Source organism: Palaemon carinicauda, chromosome 41, assembly GCF_036898095.1.
Source record: "Palaemon carinicauda isolate YSFRI2023 chromosome 41, ASM3689809v2, whole genome shotgun sequence".
Classification (NCBI taxonomy): domain Eukaryota; kingdom Metazoa; phylum Arthropoda; class Malacostraca; order Decapoda; family Palaemonidae; genus Palaemon; species Palaemon carinicauda.
The window spans coordinates 34,226,532-34,245,637 of record NC_090765.1 but is presented as its reverse complement, the minus strand read 5'-3'; the positions used below and the strand labels follow the sequence as shown (position 1 = coordinate 34,245,637).

Here is a 19,106-nt window from a genome sequence, read left to right as displayed (position 1 = left end):
ATACATCCCTGCTATTCCAAGACGACCACGATTAACCATTGGATACCCAATTCCCCAGCACGAGAAATCACGTCAACGCCCATCATCGCCACCAGAACCTGATACAGAACCGCACTCTACTGATCGACTGGAAGTGCCATACCCTGCGCCTACATCTCCCACAGATGCCACACCACCCCCATCACCACGTCCTCAATCTCCCATAACACCTGTTCACCACCCACAGGCACCTGACGCAGCACTACATGATGCACACCCTGATGCCTCTCCTGATAATTTCTTTCAAGCCCCCCCAAGTGCCCCTCCGGATCGTCCTCAGAGGCTGCGCAAGAAGCCTGCCTACTTGACTGACTATGATTGTAATACGTATTGATTCGTTTTTGCAGACCAATACTTTTCCACCCTTTATTTATCTTAATGATATATTTTTCATTCAGCTAGGCTCCATAGCCACATAGCTAATATGCTTTTATAAAGTAGTTTTCATATATTGCTCTAACATGTTCAGTTTTGTTTTTGAGTTTCCTTATTAGTACCCCAAAAAAACTTGGGAGGAGGTAGAGGATTGTCTATTCATATCTGTTGTACATGTTATAATTATTATATGATCCTATTTCATTCATGTGCATTATAGGATCCTATTTCATTTATGTGTATTGCGTCATCTATACATTGGCGCTCATTTGTGAGAATGTAAGCAAACAGTGTTTCAGTTTGGCAGCTCATTTACTCGCTGCGTATATGGTACAGTATTATTGTCTATAGACTTTAGCTAAACTTTATTATCTATTATATGCTAGCAGCAAATGGTTCATTAGCTAGCTGTGTATACTGTGAATTTACTAACTGACCCATATATGCTATTAGGTGTCAGTGTAATTTCATATTGAATTTATTTTGACTGCCGATACAAATGCCATTTTATTTCTCATCGTGCTATCTTTCATTGCAGATATTATCATTGTCATGTGATGCCTTCCAAGTGATAATAAACATTTCATGAACAAAAAGTGAATCTTATTTAAGCGCGAGTAACATCTCCAACTGTGTAAGACGAACGTCGGCGATTCACGCGAGCACGCACGATCTTCGGCGCTAACGTGTGTGCAAAGATTATCGGCGCTCGCTCGCGAGAGAAGATAGCCGGCGATCGAGCGCGGGAAACCTCGGTGCCCGTGCGCGGTACGATCTACGACGATCGCGCGCGGACGATCTACGACGACCGCGCGCGGACGATCCGTGATGACCGCGCGCGGGCAACCATCCCACTTGTGGACGAGCGGAAAAAATGCTCGAGGACGAGCGAGAAACCGCGCGCGGATGATCCGCGATGATCGCGTGAGCCTCAATGTTTCGCGCGCAGGAAGCAATCCCGCGCACAGAACGATCTTCGGCGCTTACGCGCACTACGAAGATCGTCGGTGCTTGCGCGCCTAGCGCCGGATCTGAAGATCGCCGGATCTGAAGATCACCGGATCTGAAATTCGCCGGCTAACGGCCGTCGCCAATCGCGTGCGGAAAACCGCCCGCGGGACGATCTTCGCCGCTTACGCACGTTATGAAGATCGTCGGCGCTTGCGCGCCTAGCGCGTATCAGAAGATCATCGGCTAACGATCTTCGACGATTGCGCGCGTGCGGGATGGTTTCCCGCGTGCGGGATGGTTTCCCGCGTGCGGGTGATCTTCAGTGCTTACGCGTTATCGCGTATCAGAAGATCGTCGGCTAACGATCTTAGACGATCACGAGCGGAAAAACCGCGGAAGGACCTCGAAGATTGGGCGCGGGAAACCATCCCGCACGCGGGCGATCTTCAGCGGTTACGCACGAGTGAAGATCGTAAGCTCCTGTGCAACAGAAGATCGTCAGAGAGCACGCACGCGCGCTTGGTTAAAGGATCGGCTAACTCGTAGATCAGGAACTGGGATGTGTCCCTAAAAGGGAGGGCATCCCCTGAAGAGGACCAGGAGGTCTGCTTCAGAGCCGACGATCAACTGAAGTACTGCAAAACACTCCGAGGAGTGGTCACTGTGAGGGACCTTTCCCGCGAACGGGAGAGGTGTCCTTCATAGAAGAGACTTAGAGACACCGTAGGCTGAACCGCTGGTGAGCGCCTGTGCGCTATCTCAGGAACCCCAACGAAGTGTGCAGAGAACGTTGGTAGCAGTCTAATTGAATTACTGGAGCAGGGTGTCTCTGGAAGGCAGTCTGTAGGAACAGCAGGAACAGCAGCCGAGCGCTAGCGCGCAAGGGAACGTTGGTGCGCATGGGATACCTGGCACTTAAGGGACTTACTAACAGTGTGAGAAAGTCTCCCCTGCCCCGGAGGGATGAGCCCGTTGGATAACGGAAGCGTGGGCCCCCAAGGCGCGTCAGCAGTCAGGAACGGATACAGCAGGCAGCAGGTCCACTGAGGGCACGATAGACCAAAGGTCTAACGTAGCCTGCGTAGCGAGGCCCCGAGGGGATTAGTTGCAAGACCCCGAAGGGTCAGCGCAACGAGAAACCGAAGTTTCTCCATCACTAATCACCGAAGTTTCTCCGTCACTAATCACCGAAGTATAGAAGTGACTAAATTTATGAGAGCCCGAGGGAACTGCGTGACTAAAGCTCCGAGACCTCGAAGGGTCAGGGAAAGAGAAATCGAAGTTTCCCTGTCACAAAACACCGAAGTGCTAGTGACTGAACAGCAAGCTGTTGTCAACAGGAACAATCCTCCGAAGAGGAGTCTCTATGAGTGGCCTCTCTTGCGAACGAGAGAGGTGAGCACTTCGTAGAAGAGACTGGTGATGGAGCCCCGAAAGGCCGTGAGATCAGCTGACGTAAACAGGAACAATCCTCCAAAGAGGAGTCTCTGTGAGTGTCCTCTCACGCGAACGGGAAGAGACACTTCGTAGAAGAGACAAAAGGAGCAATCCTCCGAAGAGGAGCCCTTAGTGCAGCTTCCCTCGCGAACGAGAGGGGTCCAGACTGATCTTGCAGCTGCCCAGCCCCTTGAGCGTAGCTACAGAAGCGACCGATCAGCCCCGAGAGCATAGTCGCTAGTACCATGGTCCAGCCTTGCAAGCGCTCAGCCCCTTGGGCAAGTCACAAGGGCGGCCGCTCAGCTCCTTGAGCAAGTAACAAGGGCGGCCGCTCAGCCCCAAGAGCATAACCGCCTAAGGACCAGGGAAAAGTAAAAAGGGAAGTTAACTAACTACCCTGGAGGCGAACCTCCTTATCGTTCTAGGATGCACTGAAGAGCTGGCAGTAGTCACGGGGAAACTTCTAAGAGAAGGGAACGCCCCTGACGATGGCCTCGAGAGACGGCGGCGACAGCCGACTCCCCAGGCCTAAACAGGACAGCTCTGCTTCAAAGGCACACAACAGGCACGCAGAAACAGCATCGTAAACAGGAAAATAAAAAAGAATAATTATTTAACAGAAATTCCCCCGGGTGAAACTCCGAAGAGAAACTCCAAGGGAAAGTAAAACATAAGAACGAAAGTAGGTATGCCTCCCCCCCCCCCCCGGCATGCCCGGGTGAGGGGGGGAACGGAAAACTTAACAAATACGGAATTATAACATTATAATTATGCAACTGACTTTGAATGTTCCAAGGATCACCGACCCCCAAAGGGACGTGAGCCCCGAGCTGAAAAGTTAAAAATACAATTATATTCATAAAAATAATTTAGACAAATAAACGAAATAGCGACTCGGCCTGAGAAGCTATCGTAGGCGTAGTACGTAGTAAGAGGTGAATGACCTCAAGAGAGGGACCGTACTCCACGAAGGCAACCATGGAGTGAACGGCCTAGGAGTGAATGGCCGTGATCAAGAAGAGAATCGTGGTGGCCTGACTAAGCCGGCGATCACTCTCGTAGACGTACACAACACACACCACACAACACCGAAAGCAAAGGAAACTTACTATTTTCTATACATAAAAATATATATAGACATCAATAATGTTTAAATATATTAAGTATAAGAAAAAGGTAAATTAAAAAGACAAAACAATAATGGCCGTCAAGTGAGGATGGGAGCAGAGACATCCGATTGCCATCCGAGCCAAAAGTAAAGTGAGCCTTTCACCGGTGTGTGTGAGGGGGAGGGGCAGCAGGCTACCCCTCCATACCCCCCCCCCCCCCGCTAACTAACGGAGGGGTAGTAAACCCTCGTTAAAATTCTTATGGCTCGTCATTTAGCTACGCCGAAGTAATTACCCCATGTAAATAGCATGGTTTGTATTTCAGTTACGGAACAATTTAATCTTTTGGAAGTGTTTTAGACTTCTTCTTCTTGCATCAATTGTACTGCACCCACTGGGAGGATAGCCATTCCTAACACTAGGAGCATGGAAAAGCCTCTGTGCAGGAGTGCCATCTGCACAAAGAAGAAAGCAGGTGAGATTTGTCTTCTTGTTCTACATATAGGTGCCACAAAAAGCAGTCTGATATGCCAGCCAAACCCACATGCTCGCAGTCCTCAAGTAACAATTAAACCTGTAAAAGAAAAAGAAAGCAAAGATATTTTAGAGGAATACCCGAGATATGTATACATCTTCATTCAACTGTAGCCAAATCAAAAGTGAGCTCAGTTGCTGGGTGAGTGTGTAAATAGGTGGGACTGTCTAACCCCCAAACAAGCAGGGGGTCATTGAAACCTCGATTGAAATTTTTATGGTTAAACCAGCTATCGCTGAATTATCTCTCCTATGTAAAGAACTCAGGTTTGTTTTTGTGAAGGAATAAATTGTCCTTACTACTATGACTTCAGAAACCATATCAATTAAATTACTACAGATTTAATTTAGATTATTAATCCACAAATTTCAAACACCCAAAAGACTTAAGGTTAGAAGTGTGATTTTCATAAAGACATTCTAAAGTACGATATACAAAGTCTTAACATTGGTACAGTAACTTAAGGCAGTGAATGTAACTTTATAAATAAAATAACATCATGCATTCCAAAATCCTTAAACTGATATCAAAGCAGGCAAAAAACCATCCAATTATAAAAAATATACAGTTTCAGTTATAAGAATATTGCAAAATACATTTGACTTTTCACTCATAAAAACCTGTAACCTATAACTTACTTGAGTATATAATGAAGACAGGACAAGAAGTGAGGTTAGAGCCACCACAATTCTTGAATTAAAATCATATGGATTGAAATAAAATGTAGCATAGGCCGTTATGATAAGAAATGTAGTTGGAATATACAGGGTGAGCATATAAAATCCATACCGTCGTTGGAATCGCACTTGCACTTCAATAGTTGAAAATTTTCCTTCTGAAATTGTCTTGGTGCTCACTTCACCTGCAAGGAAAAGTAACATGAGTTTTCCCCTAAAATCTTTTATTTCCATACTTACCTATGAATAAATCTAACTAGTTATTAAGTGGAAGTGACATTTTGATAATTTTTAAATAAAACACCCTCAGAAGTTTACACATAAACACTTGTTATGAAACCAAATTTACCAGGATACTGTACTTTTATAACAACTCCAATTGGCCAAGACTGCCTAGGAACATTATCTTCACTTACTAACACCATAGACTCTTTCTTTAAATTACATTAAGATACAAAACCTTTAATGTTACAGGGCAAACTTCTTATATACTCAGTACTCCATTTTTCCCATGGTGGGCAGATTCTCGCACAAATTTCTGGAAGATACACAAGAAAAATGTTCATCAATATTATTGGCTTGAAAACCAGCAGTACGACCAATGAAAAAATGTGAAGGAGTCAATTGATTAGAAATATCAGGTTCTTCACCCACAAGGTTTAAAGGGTCTAGAGTTAATGCAAGCCTCAACTTCATGCAGTATAGTCTCTAGTTCACATCTAGACAGGCATTTTGTACTTAAAGTTTTCTTGAGAGCTGACTTAACTGATTTTATCAGACCAACCTCCTCATCAAGGAGCACGGGCCATAGTAAACTTCCACTGAGGAGCTACTGGGCCATAATGTTGCTGCAATACATGAGAAGCATTAACTAAAATTTTTGCATTGTCAAAATAAAATATTGAATGAATACCATGCCTTGATGTAACTCTACAGATGGCAAGAAGACAATATGGCAGAAATAGAGAATCGTTAAGCTCTAAATGTATAGAATGTTCAACAGCACATGTAAAAAGTAAAATATACAACTTTTTGGAGGGCATGCCAGCACAAAACAATGGACTGGCATAATCACCCATTATAGTAAAGGGATGAACAGATTCAACTTGTAGTTCAGGAAGAGGAGCTACAGCTGATGACAGGCCTTAGAATCTTGCCTGCAGCAAGGCACACATTCTCTACTAACAGCCTTGGCTAACCGCAAGAGTCGAACAATGCAATAACTATTTCTCAAAGTAGACATAAGGGTAGATACCCCAGCATGTTTTAAAAAGAAAGTGTTGAAAGCAAGCCAAAACCTTCAATATATGAGTTGGAGGAAGAATAATAGGATGCTTGCTTTCATAGCACAGATATGAAAACAATGACCTTTCTCAAAAGACTACAATTATTCAAAAAAGAGTCTAACGTATTTAGAGGGCTCCCTTTGTTAAGCTGCTGAAAAAAAATAGAAAATTTCAGACTTGTTTCTCCTATTACCTGATGAATTCCTTACCTGCGGGAGGGACTCAAAAGGAATACAGTACTAGCATTTAAGTTGCATTGGTTGAACTTTAGAACTTCAAACTTGCAATGAATGTTTTTATATTGAATAGGGTGACAAAAGTCTCTTCATAGCTTATATACGACAGATCTATTCTAACATTGTTACTAATTACAAGATATTTTTTCTTTATTCATTACCTCTCATATACTGTATAGTTTATTTATTTCATTATTTTCTTTCCTCCTTGTTGGAGCCCTAGGCTTGTAGCATCCTGCTTTTCCAACCAGGGTTGCAGCTTAGCTAGTAATAATAAAGAATAATAATAATAATAAAGAGGACCAACTGTACTTCATTCATTATTTTAAATGTTCAAATACTATACCATTTATCTTTTAATCACCTTCCCCTTATCTTTGGGTACGGGTTCACCTCCGATGAAGATCCCTAAAATGTTTTTGAGAGCTTTAGTGACCTTAGCATGCTGCTTCTTTTCTATATTGATAGCAGGCAGCTTCAACATGTCAATTCCTAATCAATAATTCATCTCTATTTACTTTTGGTCATCAATTATTTTGTTTTATATTTACAGAATTGTATTTATAATTTAAAATACGTACTCTTTGATAAGCAACTTCATATCAAAAGAAACTGTGGCTACAGTATTTACCCATAAAGAATCTAACCTCAGTTAAGAAATGATAGTTTTATTCAAATTTCATTACACTCACCCAGTAGGTACCTATATAAAAGCAGTGGAGTATTTCTACTTTAGTAGCAATTTTCATCAACACTATATATGGCCATTACCTGATTCCCAAAGGGAATCTTCTGGCTAGAATCGAAGATCATCCCAGACCACTAGGATGCATTTTGTAGTTTCCCGACATGATACACTACCTGGATTTAAATGCCTCCCTTCATAAATTTCCAATGAGATATTTTCCAAAATCTTTTGAGCTAAAATACAAGAAATATATAAAAACTTTATGAAAATTTTAACTCGATCTTACCTATGCCATATTCGATTAGATTTGGTGACCCTGTATAATTAGCTTCCCATGGTACCAGCTCCATGTATGAAACCGTAGCAGAGACCAAAGTAAATCGAAGACCACAAACCTGAAAAACATATACAGTGCTGTACAGTAGTTTGTGATAATGTTATATACATAATGATCATTTGCAAGTACAGTAAACAATTATTCAATGGGTAAGTATGAACTATATTATCTTTAGTAAATTTATTATTTCTATTCCTTTACTGGAAGAAAAATTTGACTATAATAAGGACCAAACTATTTCTTCCTAAGCTGGCATGGTAGAGACCTCAGCAAGAGAGAGAGCCACTGCAATGCTTTAGTATAACACCATGGCATGTCTCATTTCTCCAGCCTCACATGTAAACAACGAAATTCCTTTAGTAAATAATTCAACCAACTTCCTAAGGATAATACCACTACCAGGAAGGGGATGATTTTTCCATTAACTTTGGGCAATTACTAGAATAAGAAGTTCTATTATAAAAAGTTTATTTTAAGGTGTCTTAATAAAAATCAATGCGCTGCATACAACATTACCTTAAAAAGGGGTTAGTTGTAACTACCTTATATAAAAATTAATTTAGCTTCCAAACAATTCCATTAACAAATCATTGCTATGCATGATAGCGAAGGGGCTCTAATGGGGTATATGAACCATGCTCACCCAAGAGAGACAGTTTACAAGACAGTACGAAATACTTTGACACCAAAAAATGTAAAGACACCCTCTAGCCTATAGAATCAAGAACTTTACAATCCATAAATCTAGCAAACCCTACTCACTTCCTTACCCTATTACTATTGACTTTGAAAATTCAATGAAAATAAGACACACCTGGAATCTGAAGGTCTAGGCTAATTCCTTGATGTGAATTCCCAATCTAAAAACTCTTTCCTGTCCTGGAAGAGGGAAAAGTACTTACTTGGAGTCTTGACTCCTATCTCAATGCAGACTCCAAGTTAATCTGGAGAGATCTCAACCTTAATCTTGTATGAGGAGTGAGCTTATCTGGTGAAGACAGTCATTATAAAGCTCATCCACCTGTGGACTGACAGACTCTCTGATGTTCAAAACTCCTTGATGAGGGACAGGAATTCAAGGATTCTCTTTGCCGGAGAGGACCAAAAATAAAGGGATACTAAAGCTCAAAAATAAACTGACACTATCTCAATTCCTAAATACATAATTATCTGAGTATGAGTCAGGAATGATTTTAGGAGATTCTTTTTTACTACTGGAAAAAAGTCAAGTAAAAGTATCTCATGATTTATTTAGTCATCTAAATATATCAGGACACTGATTCCAAAGCATGGAGAATTGAATTGATACACTCTAGTTCCCAACTCAAATAACAGATATTTCCTGGAATTTTGGTGAATTGGACCATGTAAATAGACATCCTGAAGACCTATGGAGAACATTCAAACCCCTCTTTAAATACTAGCTAACACCGTTGAAGAATTCTTCCTGTAAAATTTATGTTATTGCTATGTACTTGTTTAGTCTTGAAACACAGAACTATATGTCATTTTTGGAACCAAGGAAATGCAGTTGTTAGACCTCTTCCATAACAGACTTCACTTTTGGATGAAGTACTATAATGAAAATTGTACCGTGTTTTAGCAAGAATGGTACAATACTGCAATTTGAGGTTGAGAAGTACTGGGTGGATTGTTTCCTTTCCTTAGTACATCCAAGATCAATGGGTCTGGTTGAAGTCGGGCCACAGCGAGTCTCCCCTCCATCCCCTCCACCCCGTGGTACTTGAAGATGTAATCTTACCTCTTCTGCCTTACCCGTGAGAAAGGCAAGTGTCTCCTTTATATGGAGTTGTTTGACTGCCTCTTGCCTGAGCTTGCTTTGAAATTACAGGATGTGCTGTAAATGTAATCCTCGATATCTTATCATGGTGTGACAGCATATACCGTAGTTCATTGATTTGGAAGTTTATTCTTCATTTCCTATAATCATCAAACCGCATCTGTCACTCTCACTACTCAGAACTCCAAGACATGAAGTATTTTTCTGGGAGTAGTGATGACATCATCAAGTAATGTCCACTAAGTACTAAAGTAATAAAAAAGTAATATAAAAGAAAAAATATATATGAATTCTTCTTGTCAACCACAGGAAATGTTCAGGTGTTACCAATACACTTTAATTAAGGAGGATAAAAATATGGTCTTCCTTACTGAGAATCAAATTCCCATAACTTTTATTCATATCAGAAGTTGAATCTTCTACCATTGTATCCAAACTTTAACAATTCTAGGGAGCCTTTTATTTCTGAAGACTGCACTTTCAGCTAATCTGCTTAACAAAAGAGATAACAGTACACCTTCAATTGAATCTGCTAGGGAAGTAATTTAGAGATCAGCTCAGATTTTGCAAAATTGCCAATTATTTCTTGGGGGAAAAGACACAAAAGAATACACTTATTAACACAAGTTTTCTTAAGACCCAATAAATGCACAAATGAGGCAGTCATTTGTGCATGCAAAGTAAAGGATTTAAATGGCTCTGATAGATACTGAAGTCCTACATTTCTGACTGATAAGAAACATCATGACTATGCAATATATTATTGTTGATGTTTTGGGTTGAAACTTCTTCACAAATGCTTCTACCTTGTTTTTGATACCTTGAAATATCTGTGGAGTTTAGACTGATTGAAAAGTGGTCACTTACAAAACCTGAGATAAACCCTTTGCTATTTTCTATGCCTTAATTATATCTAAATAAAATTCCACTATTTTCTCTCTCATTTTCTTGAAAGGAGGTTAAATCTTCTCTTCCTCATCTGGAACTTCTGTGATCATATTCAAAATCTCATTTAATTCCACTGGATTTTGAGCAGAAAACCTCAATCTATGAGAATTACCAATGACTGATGAACTTAGAATACCTTCTTTAATCAACTCATAAACTATGTTAGCCATTTCATAAATGTTAGATCAGTGTTTCACACTCAGATTGGATTAAACAATCAATGGGAATGGGTTTAAGAAATTGGAATATCATCTATTAATTATCTAACTCCTAAAATTAGTGCTTCAGTTTAGATCATTGTTTCACATTCAGATATGGATTAAACCTACAAAGGGATTGGGTTGCAGAAATGGGAATCTCATCAATAAATTCTCAAAATCCTGAAATATGTTATTTTCATTAGTAAAATAAATTTTTGAATATACTTACCCGATAATCATGTAGCTGTCAACTCCGTTGCCCGACAGAATTCTACGGGAGGGATACGCCAGCTATCACTATACTAGAAGGGGGTGTACTCACAAGCGCCACCTGTGGCCAGGTACTACAGTACTTGTTGTTGACGCCACCTCACTTTTTCCTCGGTCCACTGGTTCTCTATGGGGAGGAAGGGTGGGTCAATTAAATCATGATTATCGGGTAAGTATATTCAAAAATTTATTTTACTAATGAAAATAACATTTTTCAATATTAAACTTACCCGATAATCATGTAGCTGATTCACACCCAGGGGGGTGGGTGAAAAACCAGTGTACAAGACTAAAGGATAGCTAAGTATCCCGTATTTCATATAATCAGTTATCCACAATAACAATGAAATAATAAGTACCTGGTAAGGAAGTCGACTTGAACCGTTACTCTGCCTTTAATAAGATCGTCTTCCTTACTGAGCGCAGCGTTCCTCTTGGAAGGCTGAATCAACTCAAAGGTGCTAAAGTATACAGGGCTGCAACCCATACTAAAGGACCTCATCACAACCTTTAACCTCGGCGCTTCTCAAGAAAGAATTGACCACCCGCCAAATCAACAAGGATGTGGAAGGCTTCTTAGCCGACCGTACAACCCATAAAAAGTATTCAAGAGAAAGGTTAAAAGGTTATGGGATTATGGGAATGTAGTGGCTGAGCCCTCGCCTACTACTGCATTCGTTGCTACGAATGGTCCCAGGGTGTAGCAGTACTCGTAAAGAGACTGGACATCTTTGAGATAGAATGATGCGAACACTGACTTGCTTCTCCAATAGGTTGCATCCATAACACTCTGCAGAGAATGGCTCTGTTTGAAGGCCACTGAAGTAGCCACAGCTCCCACTTCATGTGTCCTTACCTTCAGCAAAGCAAGGTCTTCTTCCTTCAGATGAGAATGTGTTTCTCTAATCAGAAGCCTGAATAGTAAGAAACTGAGTTCTTAGAACTTGGAAAAGAAGGTTTCTTGATAGCACACTATAAGGCTTCTGATTGTCCTTGTAAAGGTTAAGACCTTTTTAGATAGTACCTAAGAGCTCTAACTGGGCAAAGTACTCTCTCCAGTTCATTCCCCACCAAGTTGGACAGGCTTGGGATCTCGAACGACTTAGGCCAAGGACGTGAAGGAAGCTTGTTTAGCAAAAACCGAGCTGCAAGGAACATGTAGCAGTTTCAGATGTGAAAACAATGATCCTGCTGAAGGCGTGGATCTCACTTACTCTTTTAGCTGTTGTCAAGCACACGAGGAAAAGAGTTTTTAATGTGAGGTCCTAAAAAGAGGCTGATTGGAGAGGTTCAAATCTTGATGACATAAGGAACCTTAGGACCACGTCTAGATTCCAGCCTGGAGTGGACAACCGACGTTCCTTTGAGGTCTCAAAAGACCTAGGGAGGTCCTGTAGATCTTTGTTGGTGGAAAGATCCAAGCCTCTGTGGCGGAAAACCGCTGCCAACATACTTCTGTAACCCTTGATCGTAGGAGCTGAAAGGGATCTTACTTTCCTTAGATATAACAGGAAGTCAGCAATCTGGGTTACAGTGGTACTGGTTGAGGAAACTGCATTGGTCTTGTACCAGCTACGGAAGACTTCCCCTTGAGACTGATAGATTCTGAGAGTGGATGTTCTCCTTGCTTTGGCAATCGCTCTGGTTGCCTCCTTCGAAAAGCCCCTAGCTCTTGAGAGTCTTTCGAAAGTCTGAAGGCAGTCAGACGAAGAGCGTGGAGGATTGGGTGTACCTTCTTTACGTGAGGTAGACTTAGAAGGTTCACTCCTAGAGGAAGAGTCCTGGGAATGTCGACCAGCCATTGCAGTATCTCTAAGAACCATTCTCTCGCGGGCCAGAGCGGAGCCAACCCACGTCAGCCGTGTCCCTTTGCGAGAGGAGAACTTCTGAAGTACCCTGTTGACAATCTTGAACGGCGGGAATGCATACAGGTCGAGATGGAACCAATCCAGCAGAAAAGCATCCACGTGAACTGCTGCTGGGTCTGGAATCGGAGAACAATACAACAGGAGTCTCTAGGTTATCGAGGTAGCGAACAGATCTATGGTTGGCTGACCCCACAGGGCCCAAAGTCTGCTGCAAACATTCTTGAGAAGGGTCCACTCTGTGGGGATGACCTGACCCTTCCGGCTGAGGTGATCTGCCATGACATTCATACCGCCCTGAATGAACCTCGTTACCAGCGTGAGCTTTCGATCTTTAGACCAGATGAGGAGGTCCCTTGCGATCTAGAACAACTTCCACGAAAGAGTCCCTCCCTGCTTGAAGATGTAAGCCAGGGCTGTGGTGTTGTCAGAGTCCACCTCCACCACTTTGTTAAGCTGGAGGGACTTGAAGTTTATCAAGGCCAGAATAACCGCCAACAACTCCTTGCAATTGATGTGAAGTGTCCTTTGCTCCTGATTCCATGTTCCCGAGCATTCTTGTCCGTCCAAAGTCGCACCCCAGCCCGTGTCTGATGCGTCCGAGAGGAGACGGCGGTCGTGTTTCTGAACAGCCAAAGGTAGACTTCCTTGAGAAGAAAGCTGTTCTTACACCACGCGAGAGAAGACCTCCTCTCTTCGGAAACAGGAACTGAGACCGTCTCTAGCGTCATGTCCTTTATCCAGTGAGCAGCTAGATGATACTGAAGGGGGGGGAGGTGGAGTCTCCCTAACACGATGAACAGGGCCAGCGATGAAAGTGTCCCTGTTAGACTCATCCACTACCTGACTGAGCATCGGTTCCTTCTCAGCATGCTCTGGATGCATTCTAGGGCTTGGAAGATCCTTGGGGCCGACGGAAAAGCCCGAAAAGCTCGACTCTGAAGATCCATACCCAAGGAGACAATGGTCTGGGATGGGACGAGCTGAGACTCCTCAAAATTGACCAGGAGGCCCAGTTCCTTGGTCAGATCCATAGTCCATTTGAGAATCTCCAGACAGCGACGACTTGTGGGAGCTCTTAAAAGCCAGTCGTCTGACGGAGCCGGACACAAGATCATGGTACTGCTGCACAGTCTGTGAACTGTCAACCATGGGGAAGCGAGGAAGTACAGTGACAACCCGAAGCTGTCTAGACTGTCTGGGTCGTACAGACAACTCCTTATCGGGTTGCTGAGGTTGCCGCACTGCGTCACAACAAGTCACTTCTGCTGGTTGTTGAACGTCTCCCCAGTGACACATTGACTCCGTAAACAAAAAATCCTCTAACAAGGACTAAGCTTGGACTGCATGTCTTGCAACACAGCTCAAGGTCTATGGGAGCAGGTGTGGTAACAGACGGGATTAGCGACTGAAGTGGAACCATTACCTTCCCTGGAAGCATGTTATGCTTAAATAAAAGTCCATAGGAGGCTACGCAGCTAAAGGCTCCTCTCCAAATGACAGAGTCCTCAAGGGAATATCAGAAGGAGGGAGAAAAGGGATTTTGACGAAGGAAAAATCTATTTCTGGGGAGAGACCTGTGACGGCCGGCGAAAAAGTCCTTCTTTGTACTTTTTCTGATATAAATCTTCCAAATATACCAGAGAAAATTAAAAGCATGGAATGCAGAGGTTACAACCCTCGCGCGAGCACCTTGTTGGTGTCGTATATCTAACAAGGGCGTTTGTAAAACACTATTCACAGGCTGTCTTCCATTTAGATAATCCCTTCATCAAAGGGGGAGGGCCGTGACAGGCCCTAGAGAATACAGTTGGGTTACCCTACCGACACCTACCACTCGCGCTCACCAGGTCATCCTTCTGTTTTGGACTTGCCCGCAAAGTTGATAAGTGTTTTGCCCAGTGTTTTTCGAAGTGATTGTCGTTAATTCAACATGACTGACGTTGCTACTTCACCCTTACCAATGTTAAGTACCATAGTTTGTTTTGGCAGCTTTTGACAGTACCGGGCATTTGTTCTGTTTCCAATATGGTGGTTTTTAGTTTTGGAAGCGTTTGTCCTGCCGAGGTATCGGCAGCCATTTTGGGTTATGTTCGCTTCGGCAAATATTCTAGTTTTTTTTGCCCATCTGGTACTCTGTCATCTAGGTTATATCACTTACGTTTTATGGCCTTTTTGTGTTATCATTAATTTTTACTATGGTATTTATTTGCTTGCAAGTCCAATTTGGACCTACGAAGAATAGCGATTTAAAGAATAGCGAATTAAAGTTTAGCGATTTAGTCTGTTAGTTTGTACTCGCCTCAGTGGCTTCGATTTAGACTATATCCTTGTTTATTTGTTACGTTGTCGTTATTCTTCGTTCTTGGTTATTACAATTACTAAGAAAAGCAATCAATTTTATTAATTTTCTTGTTTTATTGTGTGATGTTAGTTTTTTATTATGTAACCTTGAGAGCGAAAACAGAGACTGCTCGTTCCCTGTTCTACGGATATGAGTTATCCCTTCTCTCGTTTTCTTTGTTAGCTTGAGTAAGAGAGGTGAATTTCCCGTTCTCCGTTTTTATACGATCACGAGTTATTCAGGCCTCCTCTTAGTATCAGAGTTGATGATAGTACGTTTAGTATTATAAACGTTTTTATTGATGTGGTTACTGTTAATATAGCTAACACTATTAATAGGTACGTTAGTGTATGAGTCATTAATTGGGGTCGTTTTATACCGACACCCTTAGCTCCGTCTTGAGTTATGCTTGGCTCCGCCTTGAGTTATGCTCCGCTATATGGATACTCATTGGGTGAGAACTAGTTAACGTACAGGAGCAGATTTTTGGAGTGCAACGGTGAAATCCGGCACTCGGACTCCGGCTGAAGCCTTTTACACACGAACCTTTGTCATGTTTGATCATAATTACACCGTTACGGCCGGCTTCACGGGAGATAACACAATCATTCATTGAGGTTAATGTTATCGTACCGGGAACGGTCACGATATCACGGTGACGGGCCTTTGCTACCGGATCTCCGGTACAAACAGAGATCAAGCAGACGGCCAGAACCGGAGTTAACAATGTGATACCGATGAAGACTTCACAGTTTCATTATTACGGTCCCTTTTTCTTTTTCATCGAATCTCCGGCTTCACTGGAGATAACACAAACATTCAGTATTAGAGAATGTTATCGTACCGCTGAGGATCACGTTTTCACGATGACGGACCTTTGTCACTAGTTCTCCGTTACAAACAGAGATCAATCAGACGATCAGAACCAGGGTATGAACCCTTTTTGCATGAATAATCACAATATCGTTATTACGATCCTTTTCATCGAATCTCCGGCTTAACCGGATATCGTACAGGCGATCAGCATTGAGGTTAATATTAGTTTTCCTCTGGTGTTCACGTTGTCACTATGACGGACCTTTGTACCGGGGATTGTTACCGGAGCTCCGGTAGACAGAGATCACTCAGACCACGGGTGGCCAATCTCTTGTTTTGCTGTAAAGGAAAGGATTTAACATGAATACAAAGTAAACTGTACTTACTTTAATGACACTTTGAATTTGCGTTGGTAATATTCATTAGTTATTCTTGAAAGTCCTAATAAAAATATATGAACATAACTATGCCTATATTTATGCATATATTTAATTCTAACTATGTATAAATATGGATAAATATCCATACAACATCGTGTTCAAATAGAAATAAATTGATTATGCTTATATTTATGCATTTTCAATTCTAACTATGCCTAAATATGAATAAATATCCATACAACATAGTGTTCAAATAGAAATAAATTGATTGCGCCTATATTTGTGCATATTCAATTCTAACTATACCTAAATATGAATAAATATTCATACAACATCGTGTTCAAATAGAAATAAATTGATTATGCCTTTATTTATGCATATTCAATTCTAACTATGCCTAAATATGAATAAATATCCATACAACATAGTGTTCAAATAGAAATAAGTTTCCACTCAGTACTGGGAACCGAACGTTGGCCCCTTCTAATGAAGGGCCGGGTCGAGACTAACCATGCCATGAGAGGCTATCTAATGTTTCTTGAAACTCTGGTCAGTGAACAGATGAATCAATAGAATACTAATAGCCAGTAAATAATGTTAGACCCGGTTCTGAACGTCTGAGTCAGGGGTGGCCAACCTGTGGCGGATGCGCCAACAGTGTCACATTTCATGAATACAAGTGTCGAACTATACCCCAAAAGATAGTACATTAAATGACTTTTCTTTAAAATTGATTTTTATGAGTTATACAGCTGATCCCAGCCTGTGAATAGGATCACTAACCAAAGTTCAAGGAACATCCAGACTTATGTCCCCTTTCTGTTACAGAAGGTTCGCCTACATGGTTCCCGTCAGGATGATGATGAATCTCTCTGGCCTGCAAGAGAGGCTCTCTGCCCTTGGGTATCAAGGTTGGGAAGAAATGCTCCATCTAGAGGTCCCTATCTCCTCAGAGTGTCCTCTCTAAGGTTGGACGACGACCCCATGGACGGGCAGGTAGGTGGGGATGAGTTTTGAGCCTTCAGCTTTGCAATTACCTACGTCACCGACCTAGGTCCCTTAATGGATCCTGATGTTCATGTTACCCTGCATAAACCGTGACTGCTAAAAGCAACACATTCTAGGGAAAACCAAGGGGCTATGACGGAGCTCAAAAGTATGGTAGTGAGTCGGATCCGTTCAGGAACTCGGAAGTTTCCCCCTACAGCCCCAGGCATATCGAAGTAACCTCCTTCGATAAAAACAACGCATAGAGATTTGCCTTACATGTTCCATATATAGATGGTACCATAAATCTGGATGGCATAGACGTCCTCCCTCTGGGGGACCTAGATTTTACTCCCAGGTACTAGAATTCCCGTTCAACGGATTCGTTCGATTGAAAGAGATTGCCTTGGTTAGGTTAGACAAGGTACCGAAGGTAACAGTATTATTTCCTAAAGGGCAGGCCTGATCTGTCTGGACCAGGATGTTGTCAGTCTGGGGGGTACAATAATTCCAAGATCTGCCCTTCCAATTCGACCTACACGTTTGATGGTCTGATCGGGTTAGTTGTGGGAAATACGTTCTGTCTGAGGCCTCTATCAGACAGGAATCGATAGTCGGTTACCCACTCGTCATCACAGCCTTCCTCTGATTCGACGTCTATGCATCCAAATCCCCCTCATCAGGTGGTCTACCTCACTGATTCCCCAGGTACACAGCCCAACCCCGTTGGGATGTTTTACCTGCATACAGCCCTAGATCCGAACCCTCAGGCTCCTCTCGTGGACACCAGAGAGGAAGCTACAGGAGTAGAAGACAGTCTCGCCATCGAGGCGGACCTAGGAAAAAGGGGGCTCGGAGAAGGAAAGTACCTAGATTCACCCCCTCACAACGCGGTGGTCCCGGTAGGGGGTAGACTTTACCACTTTCGAGACCATTGGACCTTCGGTCTGTGGGCTCATAGCATAATCTCTAAAGGTTTGAGGTGAAAATGGCCACAAGGTCCTCCTCCTCCACCAGTGACCTTCTCCCAGAAATCCACTCCCATCTTGAAAGAGTACACCACAGGGTTACTCGAGAAGAAGCAATCAAACGGGATCGATCACTGAAGTTCCAAAGCCACCTGTTCACAATTCCGAAGAAAGGCTTGTCGGCATTGAGAGTGGACCTGGACTTGTCAAGCTAAACTCTTACATTCTCTGCGACAAGTTCCGGATGTTGACTATCTCTCAGGTACGGACCTTACTTCCCCGTAGGACCGTCACCACCTCTGTCGATCTTACTGACGACTATTATCTTGTGCCTATAGCTCGAAACTTCTCTTCTTATCTGGGTTTCCGCCTAAGCAGGAAAGCCTTTGTGTTCAAGCATGCCCTTTGGCCTCAACATTGATCCCAGGATATTCACGAAACTGGGAGAGAGAGTGTTAGAACAACTCGGGAACCAAGAGATACAGATCATTGCTTATCTGGCCGATTGGCTCATTTGGGACCGGCCGGTCATAGAAGGCAACAGAGTTACGAAGGAATTACTTCAATTTCTCGACAACCTGTGATTTCGGGTCAGTCTCCAAAAAATCTCGCCTGCAACCATCAGTCCGCTTAGAATGGTTAGCCATTCAGTTGGACCTTTCGAAGCACACGTTGTCCCTCCCTTCCAAAAGGTAAGAGGAATAGTTTCCAAGATCAAAAAAAAAAAAAAAAAAAAAAAAAAAAAAAAAAAAAAAAAAAAAAAAAATTTCTCAAACACAAACAGGTGTCCGAAGAGCCTTAGAAAGTATCCTCGGACTTTTCCAATTCACTTCAGTAACAGATCTCCTAATAAAAGC

General features: G+C 42.4%; 1 protein-coding gene across 3 annotated transcripts in view; it reads right to left on the bottom strand.

The window, feature by feature from the left end:
- LOC137632254 (uncharacterized) overlaps nucleotides 1-19,106 on the bottom strand; it is a 121,124-nt gene that overhangs the window by 28,946 nt on the left and 73,072 nt on the right. For 2 of the 3 annotated variants that reach the window (XM_068364143.1, XM_068364145.1), the window contains exons 8-10: nucleotides 7,620-7,728; nucleotides 5,584-5,661; nucleotides 5,085-5,308 (exon numbers count right to left, since the gene is read on the bottom strand). In XM_068364143.1, coding sequence (XP_068220244.1) covers nucleotides 5,085-5,308; nucleotides 5,584-5,661; nucleotides 7,620-7,728 — 411 coding nt within the window. The remainder of the gene's footprint in view (nucleotides 1-5,084; nucleotides 5,309-5,583; nucleotides 5,662-7,619; nucleotides 7,729-19,106) is intronic. The other variant, XM_068364144.1, reaches the window with a different exon arrangement.